Source organism: Sphaeramia orbicularis, chromosome 12 (genome assembly GCF_902148855.1).
Source record: "Sphaeramia orbicularis chromosome 12, fSphaOr1.1, whole genome shotgun sequence".
Lineage (NCBI taxonomy): Eukaryota > Metazoa > Chordata > Actinopteri > Kurtiformes > Apogonidae > Sphaeramia > Sphaeramia orbicularis.
In genome coordinates, this window is record NC_043968.1 from 50,308,505 (window position 1) to 50,322,505 (window position 14,001).

General features: G+C 34.8%; 1 protein-coding gene across 2 annotated transcripts in view; it reads left to right on the top strand.

The window, feature by feature from the left end:
- Positions 1-13,813, top strand: part of npdc1a (neural proliferation, differentiation and control, 1a) — a 37,256-nt gene extending 23,443 nt beyond the window's left edge. Inside the window, exons 3-10 of one of the 2 annotated variants that reach the window (XM_030149553.1) lie at positions 3,449-3,454; positions 9,806-9,907; positions 10,028-10,240; positions 10,526-10,592; positions 12,152-12,242; positions 12,388-12,467; positions 12,579-12,678; positions 12,760-13,813. In XM_030149553.1, the coding sequence (XP_030005413.1) occupies positions 3,449-3,454; positions 9,806-9,907; positions 10,028-10,240; positions 10,526-10,592; positions 12,152-12,242; positions 12,388-12,467; positions 12,579-12,678; positions 12,760-12,831 (731 nt within the window). In that variant the 3' untranslated portion in view covers positions 12,832-13,813. The remainder of the gene's footprint in view (positions 1-3,448; positions 3,455-9,805; positions 9,908-10,027; positions 10,241-10,525; positions 10,593-12,151; positions 12,243-12,387; positions 12,468-12,578; positions 12,679-12,759) is intronic. The other variant, XM_030149554.1, reaches the window with a different exon arrangement.
- Positions 13,814-14,001: the final 188 nt, after the last annotated feature.

Here is a 14,001-nt window from a genome sequence, read left to right on the forward strand (position 1 = left end):
ACTTACAATTTAACCCATAAAGACCCAAAAAGCCACCGGTGTCACAAACCATCTACTTATATAAACTGTTTAATACCTGTTGATCCACTATTCCTATCAATACATGTCAATAATTGGTGTAAAATGCAGTTTGTCATTTTCTCATGGTCATCAGATATGACCCATTTGGACGTTCAGAGGCTCCGTAGTGAACATGGAAACACCTTCATCTTCCATAACATTGATTCACCAGTAAAACTCATGGAGTTGGATCAATGACAGTGGATGGAGACGCTGGGTTTATATTCAGTTAATGATAGATTTTGTTGAAAAAGTCATTTTGTCATCAGTTTTCTCTGTTTTTGATATAATAACCCTCAACTTTAATCTGATCTTTTATGAACATCTACATAATCAGTGAATTAAATATAGAAAAATACATAATTATCACAAAAGAAGCACAAATACAGAGCCTAATATTATAATAAATGGTGATAAATCACTTAAGAAAGGTTAAGATAAAGAGAAAAATTCATCTGTGAACTGCCACAAAAGTAGCACTGGGTCTTTATGGGTTAATTTACATTCAGTGTTTTATGAGATTATATCACTGATGGATTTGCATGTTTCAAAGGGACATGGATATTCTGTGTGTGATTTTTCAATCATTTCACACTGTTTTAGGGAAGATAAAAACTGTCTTTGTGATGCCATTTTTGTATGAGATCAGTATGAGCCATCTATCCAACAGTGTTTTGTTTTTAGACACAAATGGAAAAACAAACTTACCACTTGTTTAGCAGCAGTGTTAGTTAGCAACCGGTAAACCACAAGGGGGCGCTAGTGTGAACATGATTATTTCATCTCTTAACTAGACCCAGAAAACTCGTCATTATTTTCCCACCAATAACAGTACACTTGATCAGTTATGTGTTGAAGTATCTGTTGTCCATCTGTTAGTGTTACTGGTCGAAGGAGCCAAAGTCAATGAAACATCAATTACAAGGACTACTTCTCAAATTTGTAGGGTCTGTGAGGTTATGCTATTCTCTGATTTTTGGAGGATTAGCTGCAAGGCAACAAAATGCAACGTGTTTTACAACTTTACTACTGAAATGTACATCCACATAGTTTTAGTTTCATCTTTGTTTACAAGATTTTACTCGAGGAAAAAGTCGGTCTTGATTCTTGCTGCCAGACAGAAATATCAGACTGATTTTGTTTCCACAGATAAGGCTACATTTATGACAGTAACTCTATGAGATGTAGGGTCTACATTAGGTAACTGTATTGTGTGAATGCTACATTCATTCAGATTATTTCAGCAAGTGTAGGTGAACTTAATTAATCCTCATTGATCCCCAAGGATTGAAACACGTAAACAAGCAATTGCCTAATAATATAAGACATTGCTGTCCCAAGTATTTAACATAACTTCCTCTTGTTGAGTAATCTAATGGAGTATGTTCTAAAGTAAGGGCTTGTATTCTCTAATCTGTATAGTATAAATATGCCTAGCTTCATTTCTTAATGGGGTGGTCAATCACTTGTCTGTCTCAAAACAATATACTTAGTCATATTTTTATAGTAGTGGTGGACTTAACAGACTTGGACATTACTAAAAATAAACTTTCAGTGCACTCATCTGTAATGACACAGCTCTTATCCCCACTATGAGGAGGATTATCTTCATGTTCCAGTCAGAGCAGCACAAAGACTTCCCATGTGAATGTCTCCCTTGTTTCCACTGCCTTCTTTGGAAAATTATTTTTACAAGTGCTCATAAATTATCGGACACCTACCAATATCAGAGAATGACAGAGTACATGACAGGTGAACCTATAAGGCCGACTATGCTTTTTACTGTGGAAGGACCTGTTTTTATTTGACATGGAGGCGTGTACTTCCATTGGTAAATACACTGTGCCTCTGAGAAATGTTCTCTATGAACAAGTAGCACAAACATACTGTAAAAGCTATGTATTCTTTACATTCAGTTAAATACTGTGTGTTAAAGGCAGGGCTGAGTAACCTGCGCATTTCCTTAATAACCAAACAAGTGCAGTCAGATCGAAATCACAATTTAACATATTGCCCGCAGTAATTGCAGTCCGACCTTTTCGCTGAACTGCTGTGCCTATTATAGTTGGTTTGTTACCCTTCTTTTGTGTATGCATCCTAATGGTTCAACAAATATACATGAACCAAGGTACTAGAAAGAAACACCTGGTACCGAATTGCTAAGTAAGACACACCCTGTACATCTGAACAAATATCCAGTGTGTTCACCTCTAACGAGAGGTTTAATCAATGAAATTAGCTTTATTTTAGACTTATTAGAAATATTGTAAACTCATTAGAAGAAGTTTACATGTTAGAAAATAATGTTTTAATGACATGATGTCCTGACTGGTTTCTGTAAACACTCATTTACAGTGTTATACTTATTGCATTTTATCAAAAGTATGATATGTACGATACACACCACTGAAAAAAGAATAATTGTCATTCTGTCCGTCTTCACATGCATAGGTACATTTAAGAGAAAAATACACAGTTGTCATCTATCATAATGATTTGTAAAATTATGCTAAATCATGTGTTCTTTTTTCTCTATATATGTACATGAATAAAATAGAATTAAAAGATAGAATTAAAAGAAGGTTTGATAAAGAATATATGCCAATTATAATGTATAGTATACAATATTTAAAGAATTCTTTTACAATTACTTTGGTGAAGTTAATTTTTCTTTAGAATATCACAGATTAAAGTGAGGAGCTGTCTACTTTTGTATTTCAACCACCTTAAGTCAGTTTGGTCACTCTGTTAAATTACTAAATTACAGTTGGTGTGTGATTATTAACAGATATTCAGATTTTTTTCCCGCCTCAAATTCAATAGAAGTTGGTACCACCCTTATCTGGTTTCAAATGTTTTTATCCGAGAAATATGTCATACAGTTGCATTTTTACTGCATACACATTGGGTGTGGGATTTTTACATCCATACAGACAAATGTGCAGTTAGTTCCACCCTCATTATGTGTATGTAAAACATCTTACACAAGCTTATTTTATGGGTTTTATTGATGTGATTGACAAAAACGACAGTTATCACATTAAAACTGTATGGTTACTGCTTTTGCTGCTACTTCACTAATCAAACACTTCTTCGTGTAACTGCAATCAGAAAATATTTGACAAAGTTAATGTAATCACAAATTAGCTATTATATTATGGTCATGCCTGCAGTTTCAACAGGCGGCAACTTTTTACCTCCGCCAAAGACGGTGGGCGGGGGGGATTTTTTGTTTGTTTGTCTGTTAGCAAGATAAGTAAAAAAGCTGTGGAAGGATTTTGATGAAATTTTCAGGAAATGTTGATACTGGCACAAAGAACTAATTCAATTTTGGTGGTGATCGTGTAAAAAAGTTTTCCATAAAGACGATCATCAGAGTTTTGTTGAGTTGCAGGTGGCACAAAATTTGACATAGGTGGTCACCTTATAATGCTTCATGTAGAAAAAAAAACCTGATATGAAGAACTGGGCACTGACTTTTTTAAGCAGCGGGTGAAGCAGACAGGTGGGTCTGTTTATTGAAGGTTAGAACATTCCTCATCAGATTTCTTGTATTGACACAAGGCTGTGCAGTCAGAGATGACTAACTTTATACATCAGGTTACTGACTCAGTACCAAAAAACAAAGGCATATTTTACCCAGTTTTACATTTTATAGACAGAATACACTCTGAAAGTGCACCACTGCCTTTTGTAAAACTAATAAAATAGATAAGACTCTCTGTTCATAGTTTGATCTTTTATTTACTTTGCTATAACAACATTGTAGACCTTTTCTTTTAGATGGATCTGAACCTTTTAAATCTTTCTGTCGTGAAACTAAACCTTTAATGGATATTGACAAACATATTGTTGGGTAAATCTGAGAAGGAGGTGTGAATGTGTTTCTATCCTGATCAATTGTACATGTACTGAATAAGGCCAACAGAGGGCAGCACTGCACACTGAGAGTGAACCAGTTACTGTTGGAAATCAGAAGATAGTTCTAATGGAAGGGAAAATATCAGATATACACACTTTAATGTAAAGATTTAGGTCTAACTTATTAAATATGGTCTTATTAAATGTTTTTGACTCTTGTTTGTTTAATTCCTTTGTTTCCTTGGTAATTTGTACAAGGTCTGTGACATTATATGTGTCTTGATTAAGTAAGAAGTATCTCATCTTGATCATCATCAATGTCTTGAATACAGGAGATAATAACGAGATGGCTGAAAAGTAGGAGAGGAAACTGGAAAATAACATGAACCAACAACGGTCAGACAGACTGGAAGGGGAGTCAGGGGTGTTGGAGTTCACACCCATTAAACACTGCACTGCTAGACCACCTAACTATACAGTCACTACAAAACAAATAATACATACAGTAAGTAATAATATCTAAAGCCATGGTTTCTTAATTCAGTGCCAGATCATAAACCTGTAGACTAGAGATGCAATAATGAGCCTGCTTTTCTAACTGTTTACCTTGGTGTAGTATTTCAGGCTTTATATCATTAGGAGGTTTTGGCAGAAGATATTGTAAACCTTGAGAAACAGGTTTTGGTGTAAATCTTTATTTATAGATATGGTCTAACTGAGTTTGGAATCCATTAGTTCGAAGAGGCCAGTCCACAAAAATAAACTAAAAGCAATCACAAATATGCCTATATTCCTTACAAAGCCCTTTTGAGTAGCAGAAGTATTTTTTTTTTTAATCCACTTTCAACCATCAGTTTGCTTGACAGTTTCAATGCAACAACAGTGACATTTTTAAAGTTTCCTATAAAATCTTTTTAATGGAAGTTTGCAAAGGTCCTCACATTCTTTATCACAAATACCTGTATAAAAAGTCTTAAGTTCATAAGTAATGAAACAGTTTCTCTAATCAAGTAAAGGCAAAAAAGTACTGAGATCTAGTTAAAGTAGTAAAGTATTAATAGACTTTAAAGGGGCATTTCTTCTACCTCATTCAATGCAAATTATACTGAACTTCACATCAGATTAATATTAAATTAACTATTAAGGAATTTTAACTTATAAGAATAAAGTAAAAAAAAAAAGGAAATATTGATATATAATATGCAAATCAGTTTCCAGTAGCAGGGCTGGAAACATTATGATATATTTTCTCTGTGATCTTGTCCACTGCCTTTTATGTGTTTTTTTCCTTTTTTGGTCATTTTCATTTAGTTATTTTTGTCCCCATTTGTAATGATATTCAAAAAGGTCTTGCCCTCTTTATTTTTTTCTCATCTATTTGTGTTGAAATCAGACGTGATGTTGCGAAGGCATTCAATCATGCAAAATTTAAAAAAGCATTTAAACTAATATAGGAAATGTAGGAAGGAGAGGAAATATAAGGAGTAGAAAGCCTGGATATTTATGTTAATATGTATGAGAAAAAGTGAAACATTATGTGGGAAATTAATCAAGTAAAGTACAAATATCTGACAAGCTGTACAATACTTTCCTCCTTCTGCTTTTTAGTTTGCTCAGTCTGACATTAAATGGACACTGTTTTCTGTCTGTTGTTGAGCATGACTAATATTTTCTGAGGTGGGTTCAGGGCGCTGGAAAGTGGGGGTGAGTGTGCATGTATGGGAGGAAGAAACGTGAATGGTTTTTAAGTGAGAAAAGAGAACAGGACAGATGTGTGTGACCCATGTTCCCTGTTGAGCTGTTTAGTGTTTGTTTGTAGTACCCAACAGCCCCCTGTGCACCTCTCCAGAGGTTATGGGTCATTATCAAGGCAGTGACAAGACTCTGTTACACAAGGAGAGGTGTGTATGCTTAGTCAGAGTGTGTCAATCCACACACATGCATACAATCGCCACTTTTTTCAGTGTGAAGGATCATCTTTAGCCTGAGTTTAGGTCCCAAACCTTTTCTTTCTCCTCATTTCCATAACTGTACTTAAGGAACAGCTCAAGTCTTTGGTGTTACTAAGTTTAGTTTGGGGTTTGGTTTTTTTTTTATATACTTTTACACTGCGTACCCTCACACATTTCCTTGAGTTTTCAATATGTATGTATGTATGTATGTGCAGTTGTATGCTAATATTTGTGTTGGCTGTGATTGCTATCTGTTTGCAGTATTGTATTAAATTGTATTATATTTGTGAACTTTATCATTGCAGTTGTAATGCAGCACTATTTCTTATGGCAAATTACACTGGTGGGCCAACAAAAGATATATTATGCCCCATGGAATGCTGTATCATCTACATTTTTACTGATTTCTTTACCATCAAACACTGTTAAAAAGGCAGTGCTTGCTTTCACATCTGCACCAGAAACCCAGTTTGTTTTACCCATGCATACAAGAAATGCTTCTTCATGTCACTAGTGATTTATGGCAGTTTCAAGGATTGAAAGAATATTAACTTTTTTGTCAACTTTGTAAATCAAATACAACATTATTTTTCACAAATGTAAAAGCTAAAGGGCTTTTGTGTATAATGTTCATAGCCGGAGCACAGGTTTATTTGATTTCTAATAAAAAGTAGCAAATTTTTCCTTGGCACCATATATTAGAGATTCTTTACAAAAAAAAGTACATTTCTTTAATAAGAATTCACCTGAATATTCAATTACATCACCTGAAAAACCAAAGATAACGCATTTTATTTCAAACTATTGGCAACAGAAAGTAATATTTTCATACATGTTTAGAGCAAATTGTTTTTCTTATAGATATAAGATAACAACAGCCAAACACAGACAAGAAACAAAAGATTCAAGCAATAATATACAAAACAAGCACATGGCTTAGAGAGCATTGTTATGTATTTTTCTCTAAACAAAAATAGGTCCATGATTTTTTTGAATCCTCACCCAAAGATTCAGGAAAGAAAACTTTATGTAAATAAGTCATTTTCTCATCCACTTTTAACCTTGTTCACACTGATTTTAAATCAAGCTTCAGAAGTGTAACCAACAATCCTATTATTTCTATGTCTTCTCTCTCTTTTTTTTTTTTTAATTGATTTATTTCAAATATGGAAATGATACAAGCTTCCTGATTGCTACTAATTGACTTCTTTGCACAACATAATTTAGAAATGAAAATTCAAGCAAGCATAAAATAATAATACACACAAAAAACGACTTCAAATGACTTTTACCACCTTTATACAGTCTATGATTACCACACACCCCTGGCGAGCGCACTGGCACAGTTGGAGCCCTGAGCCACCTGCAAAGTACAGATGGTGCATCCCGCCTCCACAGACACCTGCTATGGAGTGCACTAAATGGCCATTAGTGGAGGGGGGTAAGAAAATAACAAAACAGGCAGTGAAAGTGCTGGCACATCATATCATACACATTAGCTCAGCCAGATGGCCAGCCTTCTGGAGTGAAAGTGACACTGTAATCATTAATGTAATGTAGGTGGCTGTGGTAATGTGTAAATACACTATATATTTGCTAAGATGAATTTACTGGCATTAGTCCCTTATTTGTCATGTTTGAAGAAAGTTGCATCTGTCACGATCAAGTGCTTTATCTGCTAAATCTGAGTTTGTCTCACTATTTTTTGACACTTTTTCACCACCTTTGTAGCTTTAAGTGAAAATAAACCTATAATTTGATATATTGCAGGTTAACTTTGTAGAAGGAAATAGCGCTTTGATCACCTCCATTAGCAGTGAGCTATGGGGTCTATTGTGCACGTAGCAAACCGAGCCCAGAGAAGCAAAGGGAGCTGATTGCCTGTGCCCCCCCGCGGTGCATCCTCCCCCGGCCACACACACACACCATCGTCCCCGGTCGCCCTGGAGACTTGGGCAGGGCTACAAGAATGTGGCTCACTGTCTGGCCTAAAGGGCAGTTAAACAACCGTTTTGTATTGTCTCCCCTTTTTACCAGTTCCCAAACAAACAACACACATGGACACACTTCTTGTCCATCATTTCACAGACAAGGCCTGTGAAGGTGTGAAGACAGGGATACAAATAGATGTAAAGACACTAGTTTTCAGCCGTTTTTATACTATATCTCTTTCATACATCTATTTCATTGACTCTTACATATGTGTTTAACATTGCATTGCTTGTAATTTTTAGTATTTGGCTTTTTTTGTAGTTTTGGCTGTATTTTATTTTTGTATGGAGGTTTCTATATATTAATACAGAAAGATTTATCAAATCAGTGACTGTTTAAGTAAAAACGCCAAACAGTACTTAGTTTCACTTTAGAGGATTTCGTACAGCAATTTATTTCGCAGGACAGTTGATTAAAATCCTGATTTTAGATCATTTTGTGGACCCAGCAACCACTTGTAGATGTCTTGAAGAGCTTTTGGATAGTATCACATGTTGGACCAAAGAAAAATACTTAAAGGAATGGAAAATTTATAAAGTAGCAACTCTGAAGAGTAACACAGCTTAGTCACTCTGAGGGTTCAGGTGTTTCCAATTGCAGACTGAAGTGTATTAAGCCATTTGTTTTTTATATTTTTGCTGCTATGACTACCTCACGAGTGACTTTTCCCTGATAACTGAATGGGTGACATATTAAGTCAGTTTCCATGGTTACATTCTAATTAACAAGCTTTGTATAATGAAAAATATTGCGGCATTTTTGTATTATACGTAACATCATTTTTTATTTAACTTTTGATGCACTAGTTGAAACTAGGAATGATTTAGTCCTTAAGTAATAATTCACTGAAACCTCATCTTTCACTCACTCAAACCCACTGGTTTTGTTCACATTGTATATTATGTATTTAGCAAAATTTGATAGTCCATTATAACTTCATCTTACTTATTTCTTTTTTTTTCTTTTCTTTTCTTTTTTAGCACAAGTATTATTTGACCAAAATACATTTTCAACCATCAGTTTGCTTGACAGTTTTAATGCAACAACAGTGACATTTTTAAAGTTTCCTGTAAAATCTTTTTAATGGAAGTTTGCAAAGGTCCTCACATTCTTTACTCTATCACAAATACCTGTATAAAAAGTCTTAAGTTCATAAGTAATGAAGCAATTTCTCTAATCAAGTAAAGACAAAAAAGTACTGAGATCTAGTTTAAGTATAAAACTATTAATAGACTTTAAAGGGGCATTTCTTCTACCTCATTCAATGCAAATTTTATTGAACCTCACATCAGATTAATATTAAATTAACTATTAAGGAATTCTAACTTATACAAATAAAGCAAAAAAAGGAAATATTGATATATAATATGCAAATCAGTTTCCAGTAGTAGGGCTGAAAACATTATGATGTCTTTTCTCTGTGATCTTGTCCACTGCCTTTTATGTGTTTTTTCTGTTTTTGGTCATTTTCATTTAGTTATTTTTGTCCCCATTTGTCATGATATTCAAAAAGGTCTTGCCCTCTTTATTTTTTTCTCATCCATTTGTGTTGAAATCAGACGTGATGTTGCGAAGTCATTCAATCATGCAAGATGATAAAAACCTATAAACTAATAAAGGAAATGTAGGAAGGAGAGGAAATATAAGGAGTAGAAAGCCTGGCTATTTATATTAATATGTATGAGAAAAAGTGAAACATTATGTGGGAAATTAATCAAGTAAAGTACAAATACCTGACAAGCTGTACTATACTTTGGTATTTCCACCCTCTGCTTTTTAGTCTGCTGTCTGACCTTTTTTTTTTTTACGTCTTGCTTCTTACCTACTCCATGTTCTATGTATGCACCAAACCATTGAAGCAAATTCCTAGTAATGTGAACTCTGTTTACTTACATGGCAATAAACATGATTCTGATTCTCTTCTTTCACTAACATTACAGTCCGCCCTGACCTGGATGAAGAGATCGACTTCTTACACTCTGTTATCGAAAAACAGGAGTTGTCAGAGGTCAAAACGGCAAAAGGACGACCCAGTCATCCAGGTAATAACATCTCATAACTCCATTTAAATATAACTTATACTTCCTGTTTTGATCTTCTTTCTGATGAAAACAGATTCCAGTTTTCTTTATGAATATGTCTCTGTTTCACTTGTTCTCCAGCTACCACAACCCCCCAAACAGATGCTAAGAAAACCCAGACAGATGTCCCCAAAAAGAAATCAAAAAGCCAGCACCCCACCACAAAAGCATCGGGGGCTGCTGGAGTTACTGCCCACCCAAAAACCCAGACCCACCAGCCTGCAGCCACTCGAACAGAGGACCGGGCTGGTCCCATAGTTGTTCCTGCACACAGGGATGACACCATTATTGTCAGTGAGTATAATCTGTCCTACATACAGCAACAGTAAAAAGTACTCAGTCCTTATTCTGATGTTGAATAGAAGTGCTCCTGTACAACCTTTAATTGTTTTCATTCTGCTGCTTTTACTGCTTTTATGTTGATTTTATTTCACCCAAGATGGCCATAACAACTCAAATATACTATAAATATAATTAAATATAATCATATTGGTAGTGGTAAAAACTCTTGAACACAATCAAGAACTTTTTTTAATCTCTTACTCTTTATGTTTGTTCTTTTTTTGTATCATCGTGCAGTCATCGTCTCGGTGTGTGTGGTGGCAGGAACTGTGGCAGTGATTCTGGCAACTATCTGCTTTGTCAAGTAAGTAGATTTTTCGTATTAACTTATGTATTTTGTTTGGATCATTTGACTTGATGAAAAAAAAATGCAGTTTATTTTACATGATAATAAAGCTCATCTGATTATTTATAAATACAGTGGATTAACTTGTCAAATCAAAAGTGATATTTTATTCTTTTTTGGTTTCCTTAATACCACAGAGTTTGAATATTTGGAAAACTGATTAAATGTAATGTAATGTGATTTTTTTTTTTGTATTATAATGTTTAACCCATAAAGACCCAGCGCTACTTTTGTGGCAGTTCCCATATGATTTTTTTCCTCTAAATTTATCCTTTCCAAAGTGATTTATCACCATTTATTATAATATCATCCTCTGTGTTTCACATTGTTTCAGAGAAAATCATGTATTTTGTTATATTTAATTTACTGATCATGTAGATGTTCATAAAAGCTCAGATTAAAGTTCAGAGTTATTATATCAGAATCAGAGGAAACTGAAGAAAAAGTTACTTTTTAAGTCAAATCTGTCATTAATTGAACTTAAAACAGGTGTCTCCATCCACTGTCATTGATCCAGCTCCATGGGTTTTACTGGTGAATCAATGTTTTAGAAGATGACAGTGTTTCCATGTTCACTATGGAGCCTCTGAACGTCCAAATGGGTTATATCTGATGACCATGAAAAGATGACAAACTGTATTTTACTCCAATTCTTTACATGTATTGATAGGATCAGTGGATTAACAGGTATTAAACAGTTTAGATCAGTAGATGACTTTGGACACCAGCGGATGCTTGGGTCTTCATGGGTTAAAACAGAGCAGGCGTTCCCAATCTTTTTCAGCTCAAGACCCTAAGGAAAATTTAAAAAGAATGGGGGGAAAAATTGGTTGTTGTTTTATCTCTATTTCTGTTATTGATGCATCCCTTCTCAATTTCCTGAGGGCTCTGCCCAAGGGATCAAGAAAGTTCTATCTCATCTAATCTAATTATAACACTGCACATCTCAGATGGAGTCAGTATATGTTTGGAATTTGGATTAGCTGTGTATTACTTCATCATATCATTTAAGTATATCCTTTGGTCATGGTAACAATTTGTAAGTAACTTTAAGTGTTGGATAAATGCAATAAATTGTTCAGTATTTTGCTATGAAATGTAATGAAGTGATAGTGTAAAGAATAATAGATGCAGTTTAGTAAATGACAAGTGTATTAAATATATGAAAGTATAGTTCTTATGTTATGTGACTTACTGTGTTTTTAAGCTGTTTTTGATTAGGTGAAATTAGTATTAATAGACAAATATATCTGCATGAGCACAGCTGTTTCTTGTTCTGTCACAAAGAGCTGTGGTGCACATGACATGCATTTCTAACTAGGTCTCAGAAGGTTTTCATTTAGTGAATTAACGTTATTTTAATGAATAAACTTGTATTTCATTTCATTTTTTGCTGAAGTGCAAGCCTTCATCAGTCTGCTTTTAATGTGTAGTATTCTGAAATTGAGGAACATTTTACTAGAAGAAAGAATCAGTTTTCAGTCCTGCAGGACTCAGATTCATGATGCCTCCCACAGGTTGCAGAGGGAATCGCGTCTGGCACAGAAAGTTGACTACCCTGGTTATGGAGGGGCTGGTGCACCTGCAGCCAAAGCCAACGGCCCCTCGGTAAGAAACAAAAAGCTAGTTCTACATCTGATTTCAACAGTTAAAGCTTCTTTTGTTTAATTTCTTACTTATCTAAACCACAAGACGCATACGTCTGAGTGGAGAAGCTTCAAATCCTCACTTCCTTTTTGCATTTCCTCCTCAGATGGGGGATAAGACTCTGGCCCAAAGTGCTCAAATGTATCATTACCAACATCAGAAACAACAGATGCTTTCAATGGGAAAGTAAGTTTCATTGTTTCTTCACTTTATCTGCCATTGGCTCCTGTGTCCTTGTAATGCATTTTTAGCTTGGGATAGACTTCACCGCTAAATATGTGTCCTTTATCTTTAAAGACAAAAACCTGAACAGAAAGTCCCTGACACAGATGTCACATCAGATGAGGAAGAAGTGGGAGGTGATTTCACCGTATACGAGTGCCCAGGACTTGCCCCAGTGGGTAGATAACATTACTGCAAACAGTGCATTTTGATATTTGTTGCATGACTGACTTTATTTTTCCTCTTTTCTTGACAGACTGGGGAGATGGAAGTCAAAAACCCTTTATTCGATGACTCCACTCTACAATATCAAGGCGATCACAAGTGAATGCTAAATACTTAACACACACACACACACACACATTGAAACATGCAAACAAGTATTTCTCTGGAAGAAACCACCTGATTTCACATTGCATGCATAAAAATGGAAAAACCTGGAGGAGTTTGAGGTGATAAAATGATTGTTTTCTCTTCAGCCCTTTACTCTCTCTCTACCCCAGTATAGCATTTAACACCACACACATCCTTCAGGTCCTGTGACACTTTATTTCTCACTTTTCAGAAGTGTCTGTGTCTTTTAACGTAAGGTTTTTAAGGTCCTCCGATATATGTCCTCATAGGTGGTAGTTAATACTATTCCCTTGCACTTCATTATTTCCCTTCATTTCTGCAGCTACTTCCAAAGAATGTGTTACAGAAACCGGTGCCCTCAAGTCTTTGTCATGCATAGCAAGTGACCAAACTATTTTCCCAACAGATACCCAGGAGACATTTAATCAGATGTCTGTGATACCTTTGTAAAATCTCAACAACTTCTCTACTTGTAAGTTTTAGCATTAAATATGTCATGGTTGTTGCTAATTTTATTTCTCGTCATATAAGCTGCACATAAATATTTTAATGATATGGAAGATTAATATATATAAATATATATACAGTATATGAAAAAAGTGCTTGATGATGTCTGTTGCATGGTTTGACTGTGCAGTGTTTGAATCATGGCAATGCTTTGGTTAGTTACTCCCGTACTGTACATGTCCGTGCTGGAGGAGGAATGTAAAAGTGAATTCTAAGCACTTGAATAACATTTTGGGGACAGACTAACAGTGTACTAACAGATATGTAGGAGGTAAATATCTTGATCTTTATTCCCTTATAGTCCCTTTTTCCTCTCTGTCTTCTTGTTTGTCCAAAGTCAACATAGTGCTGCAAAATGTACATACAAAGAGTGAAAGTGTTCACTTTTTATAGATATTTGTACATGCAGACCAAGAATTGGAAATAAAACTTTTTACCACACATGAAAATGACTTGTTTTGGTTTATTATTGTGTATGATCACAGAAAAAAATAGAGTAATTAAATATGGTTTTCACATGATCTTTTCAAGATATTTACATTTTTTGTAGAAGTATAAAAGGGAAGTGGCAAAAATCTAGACAAATGAAATGGATTTAGATTATCCAATTTAAAGGCTAAATGTCGTTATGTTCCCA